The following is an 18917-nucleotide window of genomic DNA, read 5'->3' as shown; positions in this document are numbered from 1 at the left end:
AGCGTCTCTTTAAAGGCGCATATCTCAAAAACTACGGTAGCTATCGAAAAAGTGTCAACTACAAAAATGAAGCTCTAGTTTTGCTAAGTATATTTTTGTTGTTCAAAAAAATTCCAGAACTTTTTTTCAGCGAAGAAATTCTCATATGTTTTCCTAAATTGAAAATTGATGGAAAATTCTAGAAAATTTATTTTTATGGTTTTCTAGAAGATCAAAAACATCCACAGAAGACGTTAACGATGAAAAAAAAATTTTTTGGAATAAGAAATTCCGGAAGAGAAAAAATTTTGGGTCTTCAGAAGACACCAGAAGACGATAACGTCTTCTGGAAGAAGACGTCAACGTATTCTTCTTGTTTTCAAGAAGACTCTTGACGAATTGAATAAGTGGGGGAACAGAAGGTAAGAAGAAGACATCCTTCTTCTTCCTCTTTTTTTCTTTTTTTTTTTGGGTCTGAAATTTTTTTTTCAGTCAAAAAAAAGAAAAAAAAAGGGAAAAATCCCTTCTTTTGGTGTAAAACACCAAAAAAGAAAAAAAAGAAAAAATGTTTTTTGGAGTGGAAACATAAAATTCTGAATCCGAAGGATTCAGAATTTGTAATTTTTATGAGAAACATCGAAAAATTTGGGGGGAAAAAAGGAAGAAAATCAATGATCTGGAAATTCTAGAACAAAAAGGGAGATCTCAGAGATGTCCCAAAAAAAAATTTGAAAAAAAATTAGTTTTAGGATTTTAGAAATTTAGGATTTCAGAATTTTAGAATTCTTGAATTTTAGAATTTTAGAATTTTTTAGAAATTTAGAAATTTAGAATTTTAGAATTTTAGAATTCTAGAATTTTAGAATTTTAGAATTCTAGAATTTTCGAATTTTAGAATTTTAGAATTTTAGAATTCTAGAATTTTCGAATTTTAGAATTTTAGAATTTTAGAATTTTTTAGAAATTTAGAAATTTAGAATTTTAGAATTTTAGAATTTTTAGGAATTTTAGAATTTTCGAATTTTATAATTTTTTAGAATTTTAGAATTTTGGAATTTAAGAATGTTTAGAATTTTCGAATTTTAGAGTTTTAGGATTTTAGGATTTTAGAATTTTGGAATTTTAGAATTTTAGAATTCTAGAATTTTCGAATTTTAGAATTTTAGAATTTTAGAATTTTTTAGAAATTTAGAAATTTAGAATTTTAGAATTTTAGAATTTTTAGGAATTTTAGAATTTTCGAATTTTATAATTTTTTAGAATTTTAGAATTTTGGAATTTTAGAATTTTTAGAATTTTCGGAATTTTAGGATTTTAGAATTTTAGAATTTTAGAATTTTAGAAAAAAAAAAGTTTTCCTGATATTTTGCATAGAGAACCCCCATGAGGGGTTGAACTCATGACATGCAGCTCAGGGGTACAGAGCCGCTACCGGCTGAGCTACGGGGGCGCGAAGGCGCCTGACGACCGATGGTCTACATAAGCGCGGCGCGATTTCGTCTCCCGAACTGCCCCCAAAATTTTTGCTGTCTCGCCTCCTTTAAGCTTCGAATTTGAAAATTCAAAAAAAAATCTGGATTTTTCAGGAAAATATCAGAATTTCGATAGTATAAATCAATAGTATGAATCAATTTTTTGGAAATTTTAAAACATTTGAATCTTTCATTCAAGGATTTTTTGGGTCCTAAAACACCAAACATCCTCCTCCGTATCCCATTTTTTGAGCTCTTTTTTGGAGCCCTTTTTTGGAGGATACATGAAAGAAGTGAACCTTTTTTCATTCTTTTTTTGAATTCAAATACTACAACTTTTGTTCAAGTGTAGGTCCCTGGTCCATGGTCCCAGGGTACACTTGAAAAATGGCCAACAAAAAAAAACTCATTTTGTTCGAATTTCTTTGAATTGAAATTTCATAGAAAAATTGTAGATTTATTTATAGGTCCAAAAATCTTGAAATTTGAAAAAATTCCCAAATTCTGAAATCCAATAATTTCTAAAATTCTGAAACTCTAAAATTCTAAAATTAAAAAATTCTAAAATTCTAAAATTCCAAAATACTAAAATTCTAAAATTTTAAATTCTAGAATTCTAAAATTCCAAAAATTCTGAAATTCCCAAAATTCTGAAATCCCGAAAATTCTAAAATTCCAAAATTCCAAAATTCTGAAATTCCGAAAATTCTAAAATTCTAAAATTCCGAAAATTCTAAAATTCTAAAATTCCGAAGATTCTAAAATCCGAAATCTCTAAAATTCTAAAATTCTAAAATTCTGAAAATTCTAAAATTCCAAAATTCTAAATTTCTGAAATTCTAACATTCTAAAATTCTAAAATTCCGAAAATTCTAAAACACGAAATCTCTAAAATTCTAAAATTCTAAAATTCTAAAATTCTGAAAATTCTAAAATTCTAAAATTCCGAAAATTCTAAAATACTAAAATTCCAAAATTCCGAAAATTCTAAAATTCTAAAATTCCAAAATTCTAAAATTCTAACATTCTAAAATTCTAAAATTCTAAAATTTTAAAATTCTAGAATTCTAAAATTCCAAAAATTCTGAAATTCCGAAAATTCTGAAATCCCGAAAATTCTAAAATTCCAAAATTCCAAAATTCTAAAATTCCGAAAATTCTAAAATTCCAAAAATCTAAATTTCTGAAATTCTAACATTCTAAAATTCTAAAATTCCGAAAATTCTAAAACACGAAATCTCTAAAATTCTAAAATTCTAAAATTCTAAAATTCTAAAATTCTAAAATTCTAAAATTCTGAAAATTCTAAAATTCTAAAATTCCGAAAATTCTAAAATACTAAAATTCCAAAATTCCGAAAATTCTAAAATTCTAAAATTCCAAAATTCTAAAATTCTAACATTCTAAAATTCTAAAATTCTAAAATTTTAAAATTCTAGAATTCTAAAATTCCAAAAATTCTGAAATTCCGAAAATTCTGAAATCCCGAAAATTCTAAAATTCCAAAATTCCAAAATTCTAAAATTCCGAAAATTCTAAAATTCCAAAAATCTAAATTTCTGAAATTCTAACATTCTAAAATTCTAAAATTCCGAAAATTCTAAAACACGAAATCTCTAAAATTCTAAAATTCTAAAATTCTAAAATTCTAAAATTCTAAAATTTTAAAATTCTAAAATTCCGAAAATTCTAAAATCCGAAATCTCTAAAATTCTAAAATTTTTGAAATTTTCATATCTACCAAAAAATCGAGATTTTTCAATCTCTATTTTTTGGATTTCTCAATTTCAATGAAGCTAGTTTTTTAAAGTAAAAAAAAAACTGCAAAAAAATTTTCAAGCAAAAATAATCTGGAATTCAGAAATTCCAGATTTTTGTGCTCTTAAACATGGTATGCCAGTTTTTTAGTATTCAAAAAACTGCGAAAAAAATTCTAGTGTTTTTCAAATGTCAATTTTTTGCAGAAAAGCTAAAAAATTGACGAAAAAGGCTTAAAAATGCTTAAAATCAAGAAAAACAAAAAAAATGAAAAAAAAAGGAAAAATAAATAATTCACGAAACTTCAGATTTCTCCATTTTCAGCGTCCCCAGAAATAGAGGATTTCAGCAACTGAAAATTTGCTTAAAAATTGCTTAGAAACTCTACAAACCTAAAAATCTCAAAATTTTCAGATTTTCAGCCCCAACAAGAGGTGTTCAAGTCAAAAATTAGCTTTAAAAAGACTCTAAAAATGTTAAAAACTCAAATTTTCAGATTTTCGGCTAGAAATTGTCTTTAAAATTCAAATTTTCAGAAGAAAATCTATTTTCTAAAAAAAAACTGAATGCCAAAAAAACACATCAAATTTGCATGAAAAATGAGCCCCGTCCCCCATCAAAAAATGCTCCAAAAAAGAGCACCAAGACAAGTTTTCGCTGTGGTTTTTTCCGTTTTTTTTCGGCCCTTTTTTTAGTTTTTCCCATAAAAATCTTTCGTTTTCTAAAATTCTTTTTTTTTCGTTTTTTTATTATTACTCGTAAAAACCAAAACGAAATCTACTAAAAATCCTCAATTTTTACTACTTTCTGGGATAATTAAAGATGGGAACCGTGCCTAAAATTATAAAATAACGGGGGGAATAATCTAAGCTCTAAAAATACCAAAAATATCGACAAAATATCGATTTTTCTGTTGAAATTGGGATAAAGGCATCGGGAAGACTGAGAGGCAGTCATGAGACAATCAAAAATGAACCAAAAAATCGGGGGAAAAAAGAACAAAAAAATTATGATCAACTTGAGAAAAAATGAGCTGAAAATAGGGGAAAATTGAGCTGAAAATCTGGAATTTTCAGCCAAAAAATCAAAAAATTTCAGATTTATTGAATATTCAGACTCTTCTTGACGGCCTTGACGACGTGCTCGGTGGTTGGAAGGGCGGCTTGCTCGAGACTGTGAGCATATGGCATTGGGACGTCCACACCGGTCACTCTGCAAAAATTAAGCATGAGCAATAGTCCAAATTTTGAGAAAAATCAGAATTTTCGGGTTAAAATAAGCATGAGCAATGATATTTTATGACAGTTTCAGACAAGTTTCAGACTAATTCCAGGCCGATTTTAGCTGATTTTTTGGACTAATTTTGGGCTATTTCTGACTGATTTCGGGCCATTTTAAGCCAATTTCAGAACAATTCTAGCCCATTTTGGAACTATTTCAGGCCAAATTTAGACCGTTATAGACCGATTTTTGGACAACTTTGGGTCATTTTAGACAGATTTTAGGCCGAATTCAGGCTATTTTAGGCTGATCTTAATCATTTTCAGACGTTTCCAGGACAATTTCAGGCATGTTTTTAGCCGGACTAAATAGGCCATGTTAGACCGATTTTGGGCCGTTTTTGGTCTATTTTAAGATGTTTAAGGCTATTTTAGACCGATTCTAGTCCCAATTCAGGCTATTTCACGCATAAATTAGGTGAAATTTAGGCCTATTTTAGGCTAATTTTGAACCATTTTTCAGCCAAAAAACCCCCCAACAAACCTCAAAAGCGGGGCATCCAACTGATCGAACACATCGCTCTCCATGACCTGAGCGGCAATTTCAGCACCAATTCCAGCGAATGGCCATCCAGTCTCCACGGAAACCAAATGGTGCGTCTTGTGGACCGACTGACGGATCGATTCGAAATCGAATGGGCGGAGCGATCGGAGGTTGATCACTTCCGCCGAGACGCCAATCGATTCGAGTTGTTTCGCGGCTTCGAGGGCGAATTCGACACCACGGGAGTAGGAGACGATCGTCACGTGGTCTCCGGATCTCTCGATCTTGGCTTTTCCAATTGGAACGACGAAATCGTCGGAGAGCACTTCGTCGGACACTGGGAATGATTGACCGTAGAGAATCTCGTTTTCCAGGAAGACCACTGAAAATTCAGAGCTTTAAGGATGAGCAATGATGGGATTATAGGGGGTTTGGGATAAAAATTGGGGGTTTAGAGGTCCTGAGACCTCTAAAAACGCCATTTCAAGGTGTCAACTTGGAGCTCAATTATCTCGGCTCCTATAGGAGATATCAAAAATCTTTCAACTGATAAAACGTTGATCATGATATCAGCAACATTTTATCAGTTGACAGGTTTTTGATATCTCTTATAGGAGTCGAGATAATTGAGCTTTAGTTTTTGGGCGTTTTCGAGGTTAAAATTGGTCCTGAAACCTCTAAAAACGGTCACAAAGCTCTCGAAATGAGCTATGCGCCTTTAAACTACCGTAATCCTATCTTTTCAGTCTGAGCTCAATTAACGCATCTTAACCGCCAAAAAAGGGGATTTTTAAGCTCAAAAATGATCCCGACTCTTCTGAAATGGCCTGGTAGCTAGTAAATTAGGGGTATGCGCCTTTAAAGTACCGTAACCCTATCCTTTTAATTTGAGCAAACTTTCACAGCCAAAATCATGGTTTTAGAGCTTAAAATATGTCTCGAAACCCCTGAAAATGACCCTAAACCCTCTAAAAAATAGGATGTGCGCCTTTAAAGCCACATTTTCTCAAATCCAACTTCATATCAATCGATTTGTCTTGTTGAGAGCTTCAAAATGAGCTTCGCCACGACTAGGCTCCGCAAACTTTGATTTTTCGTGCGCGCGTCGCGGTCGTGCGTCGCGTGTCTAGGCGAAATTTCAAAATGGGCGGAGCCTAGTCGTGTTTGGGCTCATTTTGAAGCTCAGAACTTCCTGAGCTCAAAAATTCAAGTTTCAAGCAGCTTGGGACATATTCTAGAGATCAATTTTAACGGTTATGGGCCATTTTTAAGGGTTTCCGGACCAATTTTAGCCTCTAAAACCCTTAAAATCCGCCTAAAAACACCCCCGGCACCCTCATTCTTACCCGGATTATCATCACGAATGGCGGCCTTGAGCAGACCCTTGGCGTCCTCAGCACTGTATGGTGTTAGGACCTTCAGTCCTGGACAGTGAGCATACCATGCCGAGTAGTCTTGCGAGTGCTGAGCAGCGACTCCAGCGGCGGCTCCGTTTGGTCCACGGAACACAATTGGCACGGGGACCTGGAAATATGGTGGTCTTAGGGCGGATTTCAGCTAATTTTAAGGGATTTTCAGCCATTTTTAGACTATTTTCAGCTAAATTTCCGCGATTTTCGGTCTAGAAATCGTGATTTTCGACCTTTCTAGAGCGTTTTTGAGGATTTTTCATTCAAATTTCAGTCATTTGAAGGGGATTTTCAGTCATTTTGAGCCGATTTTCAGCCGTTTAAATGTGATTTCCAGCTATTTTCAGGTAATTTTCAGTCTTTTCTAGATGATTTTCAGTCATTTTAAGCCAAATTTCAGCCATTTTCAAGTGATTTTCAGTCATTTATAGGTTACCTAAAGTAACTTACTTTTATCAGTTTTAAGCCGGTTTCCACCCATTCTTAGTTAAATTTCAGTAATTTTCAGGCGACTTTTATCTATTTTTGAGTGATTTCCAGCCATTTTCGGGCGATTTTCAGGCTTTTGAAGCCAATTTTCAGCTATTTTAAGCCAATTTCAGTCATTTTCAGGTGATGTTCAGCCATTTTTAAGGGGGCATTTTCAGCTTTTGAAGCCGAATTTCCAGTCATTTCAAGTCATTTTCAGCTATTTTCAGCCATTTCAGCCATATTTCAGATCAAATTTTAATGATTTTCAGACACTTTCAGAAAACCCCTTTCCAATTTTTCCACTATTATTTTGATTTTTTATAAAAAATTCTCCAAATTCAGCCAAACAAAACTATTTATCACAACAACTGAACTGATAACAACGGTCAGTGATCACGAAATGTTCCACGAACTTTCTTATCACTGATTATCAACAAATTTGCAGGAGGGCGGTTGTATGGATGGGATGGCGTGAGAAAAAAAAACAATAGGAATCATGTGAAAATCACGTGATAAGTCCTCTTATCACTGATAATTCCGAAAACGGCCTGCAGAAGCCTTCAAAAAGTCTGAAACTTTAAGATTCAAAATTTTCAGACAATTTCCATCAAAATGAGTCCTACTTCTAGATTTTCAGACTTTTAGACCCTGAAAACTGTCCAAACTGTCTTAAAACCTAAAATTTCAGATTTTTGAACTTATAAGCTTTGAAATGAGCCCGAACACGACTAGACTCCGCCCATTTTTAGATTTTCTTCAGACACGCGACGCGTCTGGTGTCGTGTTTGGGCTCATTTTGAAGCTCGAAACCTCGGAAATACGAAATTGAGCTTCAAATTCGCCCAACAATGACAGAAATCCAATTTTCAGAGCTTTTTCAGCTGAAAATGTCGATAAAATCCAAATTTTTGAAGCTAAAAACGCCGAAAAATTCCCATTTTTCGCTGAAAATGGTTTTTTTTAAAGCTTACTCTTCCAGCAGACATATAATACGTCTTGGCGGCCGAATTGATGATCTGATCGATGGCTTGCATTGAGAAATTGAATGTCATGAACTCGCAAATTGGACGGAGACCAGCGAACGCCGCGCCGACAGCGATTCCTGGAAAAATCGATTTTCATCTCATTTTTCATCATTTTCACCTCCAAATCATCATCTGAAACAGCTGAAATTGGGTCTAGAAGCCCAGAAAACAGCTTAGGTCAAATTTAGACCATTCTATATTAATTTTAGGGCAAATTTAGGCTATTTGAAGCCATTTTAGACAGATTTGAGGTCAAATTTAAGCCATTCTAGACCAATTTCCGGCTATTTTAGGTCATTTTAGACCAATTTTAAGCTTAATTTAGGCTAATTTAGGAAATTTTAGCCATTTTTTTTTTGAAATTTTAGCCATTTTACAACGAATTTAGGTTATTTCAGACAGATTTGAGGTCAAATTAGGTCATTTTGAGTCACATAAAGGCTAAATTTAGGACTTTTGAATTGATATTAGGTCAAATTTGAGCCATTTAGACCAAATTTAGGCTATTTTATGTCATTTTAGACCGATTTCAGGCCCAATTAGAGCCATTTTGAGCCGAATTTGGGCCATTTCAGACAGATTTTAGGTCAAATTTGAGTCATTTCAGACCAAATTTAGGCTATTTTATGTCATTTTAGACAGATTTGAGGTCAAAGTAGGTCATTCTAGACCGAATTCAGGCCGTTTTCTGGTTGATTCAAACCATTTTAGTAGGATTTTAAGCCATTTTAAGCCAAATTTGGGCTATATCGGGCCAAGGATCATTCTGGACCAATTTTTATCATTTTCAGCCAATTTTCAGTCAAAAATCGCCATTTCCCTCACCAGCGAAGCCCATTTCAGTGATTGGCGTGTCGATGATGCGCTTATCACCGTGCTTCTTCCATAATCCCTTGGAAATCTTATAGGCTCCGTCGTATTGAGCAACCTCCTCTCCCAAAAGGAAAACTCGATCGTCCCGTCTGATTTCCTCGTCCATCGCCTGGTTTAGAGCGTCACGAACGGTCATGGCTGCAAAAATCGAGGGGTTTAGAGCATTTTTGGCTGATTTTGAGCAATTTTTCGTGTTTTTTTCGATAAAAATCGGTCAATTTAAGCCAAAAAGCGGCTTTTTCGATGAAAAATGAGCCAAAATTCAGCTTTCTAGGCTGAAAATGGACAAGATTCAATTTTGGCTGAAAATTGCGATTTTCGAGCTCAAAACATGGAAAATTTCCGTTTTTGAGCTCAAAATTCAGTTTTTGAGACTAATTTACAGCTATTTACAGCCAAAAATCGCTGAAAATGAGCCAGAATTGATCTATTTTGGCAAATTTTAGTTTTAGGTGAAATTTTCAGAATATTGGAAATTTTTAGCTGAAAATGACCGGAATTTTGATTTTTCGAGGTATTTTTGATGATTTTTGAGTCTAAAAACTTTTTCAAAATTCCAAAAATTCGAAAAAAAAAATTTTTTTTTTCGCAATTTTTTTCAGTTTTTTCTTGATTTTTCATGATTTCTAGGCTATTTTTCGTCATTTTTCAAGGATTTTCGGCTTATTTTCAGCCTAGGACACCCCAAAAGCCACTTTTTCCCAACTTTTTAGCTCCAAAATCATCATTTTTCGAAAACTCCCCATTTTTTCTCAAATTTTTCCCAATTTCTCCGAATTTTCACTTACTCGACGCCGCTCTAGACGATTGTCCTGCTAGACCAGCGACGAAAAGATTTCCGCACTTTCTCAGAGCCATTTCGAATAGGGATTACCTGAAAATCGGCATTTTCAGACCTAAAATCTCGGATTTTCGATGATTTTCAGGGTTTCAGACCTTCAAAGTCAAGATTTTCACCCTAAAATTAGCTATGACGTGCGAAAAATCGATGAAAACGCTTAAAAATTAGTTGAAAAGTAAACAAAAAGTTTTTGAGGCGCGCAGCTCCTCAAGGCGTCCGCAATTTAATGTCGCCGTGTTTGCGGTCAATGCGCATGGGGAAGGGGGCGGAGCTTGTCGACCGTAGTCGCTAGTGCTCTTTGAGCAAGAAAGAGAGGGGAAAGGGGGTGTTGGGAAGCGGTTGCCATGGGAATAGGAAGAGGGGAAAGAGAAAAATAGAGTATTTTCACAGAAAATCAAATTTTAAGGCGAGAAATGTCGTATCGTGAGCTTCGTAGTGAGTTTTTTGCTTTAAAAAAAAATTAGAAACATCGATTTTCCGGGTTTCTAACCAATTTAAAGACGATTTTAATGCAAAAATCAGCAGAAAACCGTTGTTTTTACCCCTAGAAGCTTATAAATTATTGATTTCCCAATGTTTTTCACTTTTATGCGAATTTCGGAACACTGTGGCCTAGAAAACCAAAAATGCCTTAAAATTGCGTTTTTCAGAGTTTCTATGCCGAAAATAGATAACAAAACCGAAAAATCAATCAAAAACCACCTAAAACGTCTGAAAAATCAGTTTTTCAACGATTTTTCGACAAAAAAAAGAGGAAAAAGGTGGTGGCCTAGAAAACCAAACATTACAGATCTCTGTGAAATGACGAGAACACTTCGTTATCCCCGTTTGATGTCGATTGAGAACTTTCGAAGCCCCAATTTTCAGCTGGTGGCCGAATTATTGGAGTGGATTGTGAAAAAGTGAGTTTTTGGGACTTTTTGGGCGCGAAATTTGAAAATTTAAAGGCGCTAGAGTGAAAATAGCGAAAAAATGAGCAAGAATCTTAAATTTTTTCAAAAAAAAAAAACTTTTTTCTTTTTCAAAATTTTTGAATTCCCGCCGGATCACCGAAAATCACAAAAGGGGCGGAGCCTAGTCGTGTTTGGGCTCATTTTGAAGCTTACTTAGAGCAAAATCCGGTTTTGATGTGTTTTGCACTTCAAAATGAGCCTAAACACGACTAGGCTCCGCCTATTTTGAAATTTCCTGAAAGCACGCGACGCACGACCGCGACGCGCCCGAAAAATGAAAGTGGGCGGAGCCTAGTCGTGTTTGGGCTCATTTTGAAGCAAATTTTCTGAAAAATCTGAAAATCTTGTTTTTGAAAGAATTGGACCACTTTTTAGACCAGAAAAGATGGATCTGAAAATTTAGAAAAAAAATTTATTTTGAATTTTTTGAATTCCCGCCGGACCATCTCAAATTTTCAGATTCGAGCCAGATGCATCTTTAGATGCCACTTCGATTTCTACAGAAGCCGAGAGAGTGGAATTTGTCAAAAATGCGGTTCTCCTGATGCTCCAGAATTCGAGAATTAAAATGAACCCCAAAAAGTTGTATCAGGTGCGGAAATCTGGATTTTCGGACACACAGACAGATTTTTAGGCCGACGGACATGCGGTACAGGAGCTGCTGCCAGCGCTGAAAATCCTATTTTCAGCCAAATCCGAAGAAATGGATTCTGGACCAAAATGGAACCAAATTAAGAATAAATTGTCTTCAAAGGTCTGAATTTCAGAATTTTAGAATTTTAGAATTTTAGAATTTTAGAATTTTAGAATTTTAGAATTTTAGAATTTTAGAATTTTAGAATTTTAGAATTTTAGAATTTTAGAATTTTAGAATTTTAGAATTTTTGAATTTAGAATTTTTGAATTTTTTTTTCAAAATTTCCAGATGCAAGAGGTGCGTATCACTCGTCAACTATCCAATCAGCTACCGGAAACTGGAGCATTGCTCAGCGAGTTACTGTCAAAACAGGAATATCTTAGCAATCAACACGAGAAGGCCGCTGCCAGGAGCATACCATTGGCAGAAGCCGAGAAATTGCTAAATGCGACGATTCAGGGCATTGCTCAGGATGCTGAGCAATTGGCTGTAGGGTTTTTTTTGGATTTTTCAGAAAATTTAGAACATTTTCTCAGTTGGAATTTTTGTTCTAGCTCTTCTGGGAGCTGAGATACACTTTATAGCACAAGAGAGCACTGTGAATTGCGAGAGCGCAGAGAAATCTAGCTTCTCTGTGTCTCTCACACCTCCCCACTGTCTGGCAAATCTCTAAAAGTTCAGCAAACAGAGAAAAAAAAAACGAATCTGGAGGTATGGGGAATCGAACCCCAGACTTCTCGCATGCAAAGCGAGCGCTCTACCCCTGAGCTATACCCCCCACCCTCTTCTTCGAAGTGAATGGCGGTTATAAAAGGGAGGAAAATGGGAGATTTAGGAAGTGTCGTAACTTTGGAAGGAGAAGAGATGCTGAAAAATTTTCAACTAATGAATTGTTGGAAATTTTATGCTGAGCAATTTTGTAGTTGACCACTTTTTTGTAGGTGACTTGGTTTTTGAGATATAAACGCTGGAAGTTGGGGTGTCCCTTGGCCTTTTTTCAGCAAAAAACTCTCCGCTGGAAGTTGGGGTGTCCAAGGGCCGTTTATGAAAGAGAATTGGGAAACATAGGTTTTACATCAGGAAATTTGGTTTTGTGAAATTTATAAAACCGATTCCGGAGATTAGGTTAAAAAACTAGAAAGATAGTAGTTTTTCAAAAATTCAAAAATGTGAGAAAATTCCGACAAAATATTACTCAGCATAAAATTTTAAACATTTTTGAAGTTCACAACTTTTTTCTAGCTACTGTAGTTTAAGAGATATGCGCTTTTAAACTACCGAACGCATAAAAAGGAAGTGCACCTCTTTAAAGGCGCATAACTCAAAAACCACGGCAGCTATCAAAAATTTGTCAACTACGAAATTGCTCAGCTTAAAATTCTACATATTTTTGTAGTTGACAACTTTTTTCTAGCTACCTTAGTTTTTGAGATATTCATCTTCCAGAACAAACTGAACAATGTGGCAAGCGACGAGGCGGAGCTAGATGAGAAAATCGAGCGGAAGAAGCGAGAATATGAGCAGTTACAGAAGAGATTTGCTAAATTACAGGTTACTGAAGATTTGGATTACTGTAGAAAAATGGCTCATTTTCAGGCATTCCGTCCACAGTATATGGATGAGTACGAGAGATTCGAGGAGCGCCTTCAGAAACTTTATGAGGTGATTTTTCAGAAAAAGTTGGATATTTTAGAATTAAAACTTGAAATTTACATTTTCCAGGTTGTGAGCTTTAAAATGAGCCCAAAAACTACAGAAATCGATCAATTTTTGAGAATTTTAGGCTTAAAAATCTTAATTGAGCCACATCTAGGCATGTTTGGGCTCATTTTGAAGCTTAGAAACTGAGGATTTCACTTTTCAAGTTTTATAATCCAATTTCTCACAACTTTAGCTTCAAAATAAACCCAAACTCGACTAGATTCGAGTAACTGAAATTTCAGACGCGCCGCGGTCGCGCGTCGCGTGTTTTGGCTGAAAATTCAAAGTTAATAGATTTAGGTCGTGTTTGGGCTCATTTCAAATCTTGCAAATTCAGAAATTCGACTTTTCAGCTCTGAAATCAAAATTCCCGCAATTTAAGCTTAAAAATAGGTTCTAAAATCCAAAGTGTCAAAAGCACCAGTGTTTGGGGTCATTTTAAAGCTTAGAAACTAAGAAATTTGAATTTTCAACTACAAATTTGAATTCCTCATAGTTTCAGCTTTCAAATGAGCTTAAACACGACTAGGTTCGAGCAATTTCGAATTTTCGAGCGCGTCGCGGTCGTGCGTCGCGTGTCTTGGACGAAAATTCAAAGTGGGCGGAGCCTAGTCGTGTTTGTGCTCATTTTAAAGCTCAAAACTTAAAAAATCTAAAAAACTAGCTTTTAAGTTAATTGAATTATTTCGAAGCGTTTTATGGTCCAAAGTTTTTTGTCTAAAAATGTTTTAATTTTTTCGAAAACTTCAAAATCAACGAATGCTAGTCACGTTTGAGCTCATTTTGAAGCTCCTTTTCTCCTGAACTCAAATTTGTTACTTTCAACGCTTAAAACCTTCATTTTCCAGGTGTACGTCTTAAATTTCCGAAATCTGGCGTATCTTCGAAAAGTGCACGATGATCTGGCACGATCTGAACGTCAGAGACAAGAAGAACTGGAAAAAGCCATGAGATTGACTGTTGAAAAAATGCGAATGGAACAAGAACGAAAAGATGCGATCGGTTTGGCTGATGACGATACAGATGCGCCTTTAATCGATAGACGACAGTGTAAGTGATACAGTAATCATCAAAAAAGTCGGCTTACAAGTTTAGAAACTTGATTTTGGAGTTGAAAAACGAATTCAGCACGTCGAGTGCTTGAAAATGAGCCCGAACACAAATAGGTTTGGTGAAGTTTGAAATTTCGGGCGCGTCGCGGTCGTGCGTCGCGTTTCTAGGTGAAATTTCAAAGTGGACGTAGCCTAGTCGTGTTTGGGCTCATTTTGAAGCGCAAAACTTAAGAAACCGGGAAAGTGTGTTGATGACACTATTGGACCATTTTGAAGCGTTTTATGGTCCAAAAAATATTTTTCTAAAAATCATAAAAAAATGAATAGGCTCTGAAACATTCAAACCTGAGCCAAATACTTCGAAACAAATTTTTCTGAATTTGGGAAAATAAGAGCTTCAAAATGAGCTCAAACACGACTAGGCTCCGCCCACTTTGAAATTTCACATAGACACGCGACGCACGACCGCGACGCACCCGAAAAATCAAACTTAGCCGCACCTAGTCGTGTTTAGGCTTATTTTGAGGCACAAAAGCTAAAACCCCCGAAAAATTTAACTTCAAAGCGTTTGGATTATTTTGAACAGTTTTATGATCCAAAAACCTTTTGTCTAGAAAACTTTGAAAAAAAAAACAAATTAGCTCTAACACATTCAAACCTGAGCCAAATGCGTCGAAACTGCATTTTCTGAGTTTGGGGGAATGAGAGCTTCAAAATGAGCCCAAACACGACTAGGCTCCGCTCACTTTGAAATTTCACCTAGACACGCGACGCACGACCGTGACGCACCCGAAAATTTCAAACTTAACCGATTTTAGTCGTGTTTAGGCTCATTTTGAAGCTCCTGACGTGAGAAACTCGAATTTTCATATTTCAATTCCTGAATTTCAGCGGTCCGCAAGGTATACGGTAACATGATGGGCGGCGCGGTGTCAGATGACGATGACGACGATGATGAAGACGATGAAATCATTCGAATGGAGGAAAATCCAAAATTAGCTGCGAAAACCGCTAAAAGTGTTGATACCGAGGAGGAAGAGGAGGGCAATGATTATATGATTGGGGTGAGCAATTACAGTAATCCAAAAAAAAAACTTTTTCAAAAATTTATTTTTCAGATCAATGTGCCACGTGGTGACGATGCAAAATCGGATTTGAGCAGTGGAGATGATTTTTGATAAATTGGATTACTGTATTTTTCAAATTTTCAAACAAATGAATGAGTCGTCGACCGTCTTGCTGAACTATTTCGTTTTCTGAAATTATTGATTTTTTGTTTTTTTTTTTGAGATTACTGTAGCTGAAACTTACGATTTTGATCGATCAAAATCGGTTTTCAGACAATACATGTAGAGAGGGACCGTGGGAAATTGAAGGAGATAAATTATATAGACGATTGCGTCGGCCTGGAATTGATGTTTTTAAAATTTTAGGACTCAGAAATTTGAACTTAGAAGATTATGAGCTTCAAAATGAGCCCAAACACGACTAGGCTCCGCCCACTTTCAAACTTCGGGCGCGTCGCGGTCGTGCGTCGCGGTTTTTTGGGAGAGAGTCAAAATTGAATGATTTGCATCGTGTTTGGGTTCATTTTGAAGCTCGTAAGCCCAGAAATTCAGAAATTTTTATTTCAAATTATTTGGTTCAGGTTTAAAAGTTTTAGAGTCAGTTCTTTTTTTTTCAAAATTTTCAGGCAAAACAGATTTCAATCATAAAACGCTTCCAAATAGTCCAATTGAGTCATGGGCGCATTTTTTAGGTTTCTTAAGTTTTGTGCTTCAAAATGAGCCCAAACACGACCAAGCTCCGCCCACTTTGAAATTCCACCTAGACACGCAACGCACGACCGCGACGCGCGAGAAAACTCAAAGTGGGCGGAATCTAGTCGTGTTTAGGCTCATTTTGAAGCTCTTGAGCCAAGAAACTGAAAAATTGCAATTTCAAATAATTTTGCTCAGTTCTAAACGTTTAAGAGCCCTTTTTTTCAAAAGTTTCCGACAAAACAAATTCGGATCATAAAGCGCTGGTGGCCTAATAGTCCAATTGACTCATAAACGCATTTTTTGGGTTTTTCAAGTTTTGCGCTTCAAAATGAGCCCACACACGACTAGGTTCAACCCACTTTGAAATTGCAGCAAGACACGCGACGCACGACCGCGACGCGCGAGAAAACTCAAAGTGGGCGGAATCTAGTCGTGTTTAGGCTAATTTTGAAGCACACGATGAGCCAAATCTAGTGAAAATGCGCAAAATTCGGTATGAGCAAGTTAAAGCCGAGATTTGAGTCTTCTTGTCCTGTATTCATGTGTGTTTTTATAGGAAGGTGACGACCGCTTAGCTAGTACGTCTCGTTGCATGTGCTGGTACACACACAGTGGTGGACAAGTGTGACGTTCTTCTGACCTTGAGTATCTACTGTCTGCCACTCTCTCCTTCTCCAATACTCCCTCGCTCACGTCTCCATCAGATAATAGGCACTTGCTTACAAGGAATTCGATAGGAAAGGTGAGCATTTCCAAGTGTAATCGGTCATTTTTGAACTTGAAAACACAAAAATTCAAATTCCTCACAAAAATCTACACCAGAAACCATGAAAAAACGTAAAATTTCATGGTGGCCGAGTTTTTGAATTTCCTAGGCCACGACTTAAAAAGTTAGGCCATGGTGGTTTTTTGATTGTTTTTTTACGGTTTCTAGAGTAAATTTTTGCCAGAAATCCAAATTTCGTGTTTATTTGTGTCTATAATAATTGGAAACTTCGGAAATCCTCAAATCACGATTAGGCTCCGCTCACTTTTAAAAATGACATGTTCTGGGTTGATAAATTGTAGGTTTTGTGTGAAAATTGTCTTTTTTTATAGCTTGAGAGTGCAAAAATCCAATTTTCCATCAAAAACTACCTCTAAAACCATGAAAAAACGTAAAATTTCATGGTGGCCGAGGTTTTGAATTTTCTAGGCCACCAATTGGAAAGTTAGTCCATGATGGTTTTTTGATTGTTTCTGGGCTAGTTTTTTGCGAAAAATTTGAATAACGGGTTTGTTTTGTGTGTAAATCGTCTAGAAATGGAAAAAAACGCATACTTTTAACTCGAAAACATGACTACTTTATTGAAGCTTATGGCTGTTAGGGAACAGAAATTCAAATTTTCCAGTGAAATCATCCATTTTCGAGTTTTAAACTACAAAAATTCAGATTCCTCGTGAAAATCTACCCTCGAAACCAGGAAAAAACTTAAAATTTCATTGTGGCCGAGTTTTGAATTTTCTAGGCCAACATGTGAAAAGTTAGACCATGCGCTGTTTTTGGTGGCGTCTAGGGTAGATTTTTATGGGAAATTCGAATTTTGTGTTTATTCGCAGTCAAAGGGCTTTCTTACCTATCAAAATTCGAAAATTTTCTTGGTGGCCGAGTTTTTGAATTTTCTAATTTTTCTAGGCCACCATTTGGAAAGTTAGGCCATGATGTCAAAACTTCGGTTTTTTATTGTTTCTAGGGTAGTTTTTTACGTAGAACTCAAATTTTGTGTCTATTTCCAACCAAAAGACTTCCCAAATTGTCAAAATTCAAAAAAATTCAACAAAGAGTACAAGTGTTCCAGATTGGACGAGAATTCCGAAAATGCGCCATGCATGAACGACAAACTGGCCAAAGGAAATGGAGCATTCCTAGGACAAGCCGTCAAAAAACATGAATGCCTCGGGGAATACGTCGGAGATTGGAGGAATTGATTCTGGAGAAAGCGATTACAGTAAGAGTCTCAGTGTGATTCCCCTTATTTTTTAATAAATAAAAGTTTTACTTGAAAACAGTCTTATTGTTCTCAACTTTTCAGATTTCCTCAATTTCAGAATCTTTGGATTTTTATAAAAAATTGTAAATTATCAGATATCCAAAAAACGAAGAAAAGTCAGAAATCCAACTTTTCACCTCTTTTTTTATAATTTCGAATTCCTTATTCTAAACTAAAAGTAATCTTTCTAGATTCGGCTTGTCAAGAGCTTCAAAATGAGCCTAAACACGACTAGGCTCCGATCACTTTGATTTTTTGTGCGCGTCGCGGTCGTCGCGTCGCGTGTTTTGGGGTGGAAATCAAAATTGAAGGATAATTTGCATCGTGTTTGGGCTCATTTCAAAGCTCTTGAGCTGAGGAACTCAGAAATGTCATTTTCAAATCATTTGGCTCAGCTTTAAGCGTTTTAGAGTAAATTCATTCTTCTCAAAAATTTCAGACGAAACAATTTTGGATCACAAACCGCTTCTAAATGATCCAATCGACTGATGAACGCATTTTTTGGATTTTTCAAGATTTGCGTTTCAAAATGAGCCCAAACACGACTAGGCTCCGCCCACTTTGAAGTTTCACCGAGACACGCGACGCACAGCCGCGACGCGCCCGAAATTTCAAAGTTAAGCAAACCTAGGCTTGTTTAAGCTCATTTTAAAGCTATTAACTTGCCAATATAGAATTTTGAATGCAAAAATCAAAATGGGCAATTTCAGAGCTCCACAATGAGCCGGAACACGATCGAATTTCTAAATTCTCAAAAAAAAGTTGTGTTTTTTTCTCGAAAATAGTTATTTCTAGGGGTTGGCACATAAACATTCAAAGTTTAGAGGTTTTGAGCTTTAAAAAAACCTTAAACACAACTAGGCTCCGCCCACTTTTAATATTCACCAAGACACGCGACGCATGCCCGCGACGCGCTCGAAATTTCAAAATTAAGCAAACCTAGGCTTTTTTAGGCTCATTTTGAAGCTCTCAACTTGCTGAGTTTAGTCTGTAAATGCCAAATTCAAATTTCCCTAGTTGAGAGCTCAAAATGAGCCCAAAAATGCCTACTTCTGTAAATTTTCCCCCCAAAAACTCACTCTCACAAATTTCCGGCGAACATTGAAATCAGGGGTCTCTCGAAAATGATAAAATTCATCAATTAACTGTAGAGAATAGTTGGGCAAATTGAGCAATAGGGTTACTGTAG

At 35.7% G+C, this 18917-nt stretch overlaps 3 protein-coding genes and 1 non-coding gene across 4 annotated transcripts in view; 1 reads left to right on the top strand and 3 right to left on the bottom strand.

Annotated features, from left to right (window-relative positions):
• Positions 1 to 4309: 4309 nt before the first annotated feature.
• On the bottom strand, positions 4310 to 9609 carry Cbr-pdhb-1 (the record flags this gene model as incomplete). The annotated part of the gene is made up of 6 exons (XM_002634685.1): positions 4310 to 4421; positions 4974 to 5355; positions 6320 to 6497; positions 7825 to 7955; positions 8704 to 8889; positions 9540 to 9609. The coding sequence occupies 6 exons, from the start codon at positions 9607 to 9609 to the stop codon at positions 4310 to 4312; spliced, it is 1059 nt and encodes a 352-aa protein (XP_002634731.1).
• Positions 9610 to 10393: 784 nt separating this feature from the next.
• On the top strand, positions 10394 to 15113 carry Cbr-dyf-3 (the record flags this gene model as incomplete). Its single annotated transcript, XM_045236267.1, has 8 exons — positions 10394 to 10494; positions 11005 to 11137; positions 11480 to 11671; positions 12629 to 12733; positions 12779 to 12844; positions 13732 to 13933; positions 14872 to 14999; positions 15054 to 15113. The coding sequence occupies 8 exons, from the start codon at positions 10394 to 10396 to the stop codon at positions 15111 to 15113; spliced, it is 987 nt and encodes a 328-aa protein (XP_045097211.1).
• CBG28767 lies at positions 11889 to 11960 on the bottom strand. The gene has a single exon. It is a non-coding gene (tRNA).
• Positions 15114 to 15242: 129 nt separating the features above from the next.
• The window catches only part of CBG21053, a gene marked incomplete at both ends in the record, with an annotated part of 7351 nt that continues 3676 nt past the window's right edge, over positions 15243 to 18917 (bottom strand). Inside the window, one exon of the mRNA XM_045236266.1 lies at positions 15243 to 15341. Within this exon, the coding sequence (XP_045097210.1) occupies positions 15243 to 15341 (99 nt within the window). The remainder of the gene's footprint in view (positions 15342 to 18917) is intronic.

The sequence above is a fragment of the Caenorhabditis briggsae genome (genome assembly GCF_000004555.2).
Source record: "Caenorhabditis briggsae complete genome, chrIV, whole genome shotgun sequence".
NCBI classification, from domain to species: Eukaryota; Metazoa; Nematoda; class Chromadorea; order Rhabditida; family Rhabditidae; genus Caenorhabditis; species Caenorhabditis briggsae.
The sequence above is the reverse complement of the archived record's forward strand: the minus strand, read 5'-3'. Positions and strand labels throughout refer to the sequence as shown.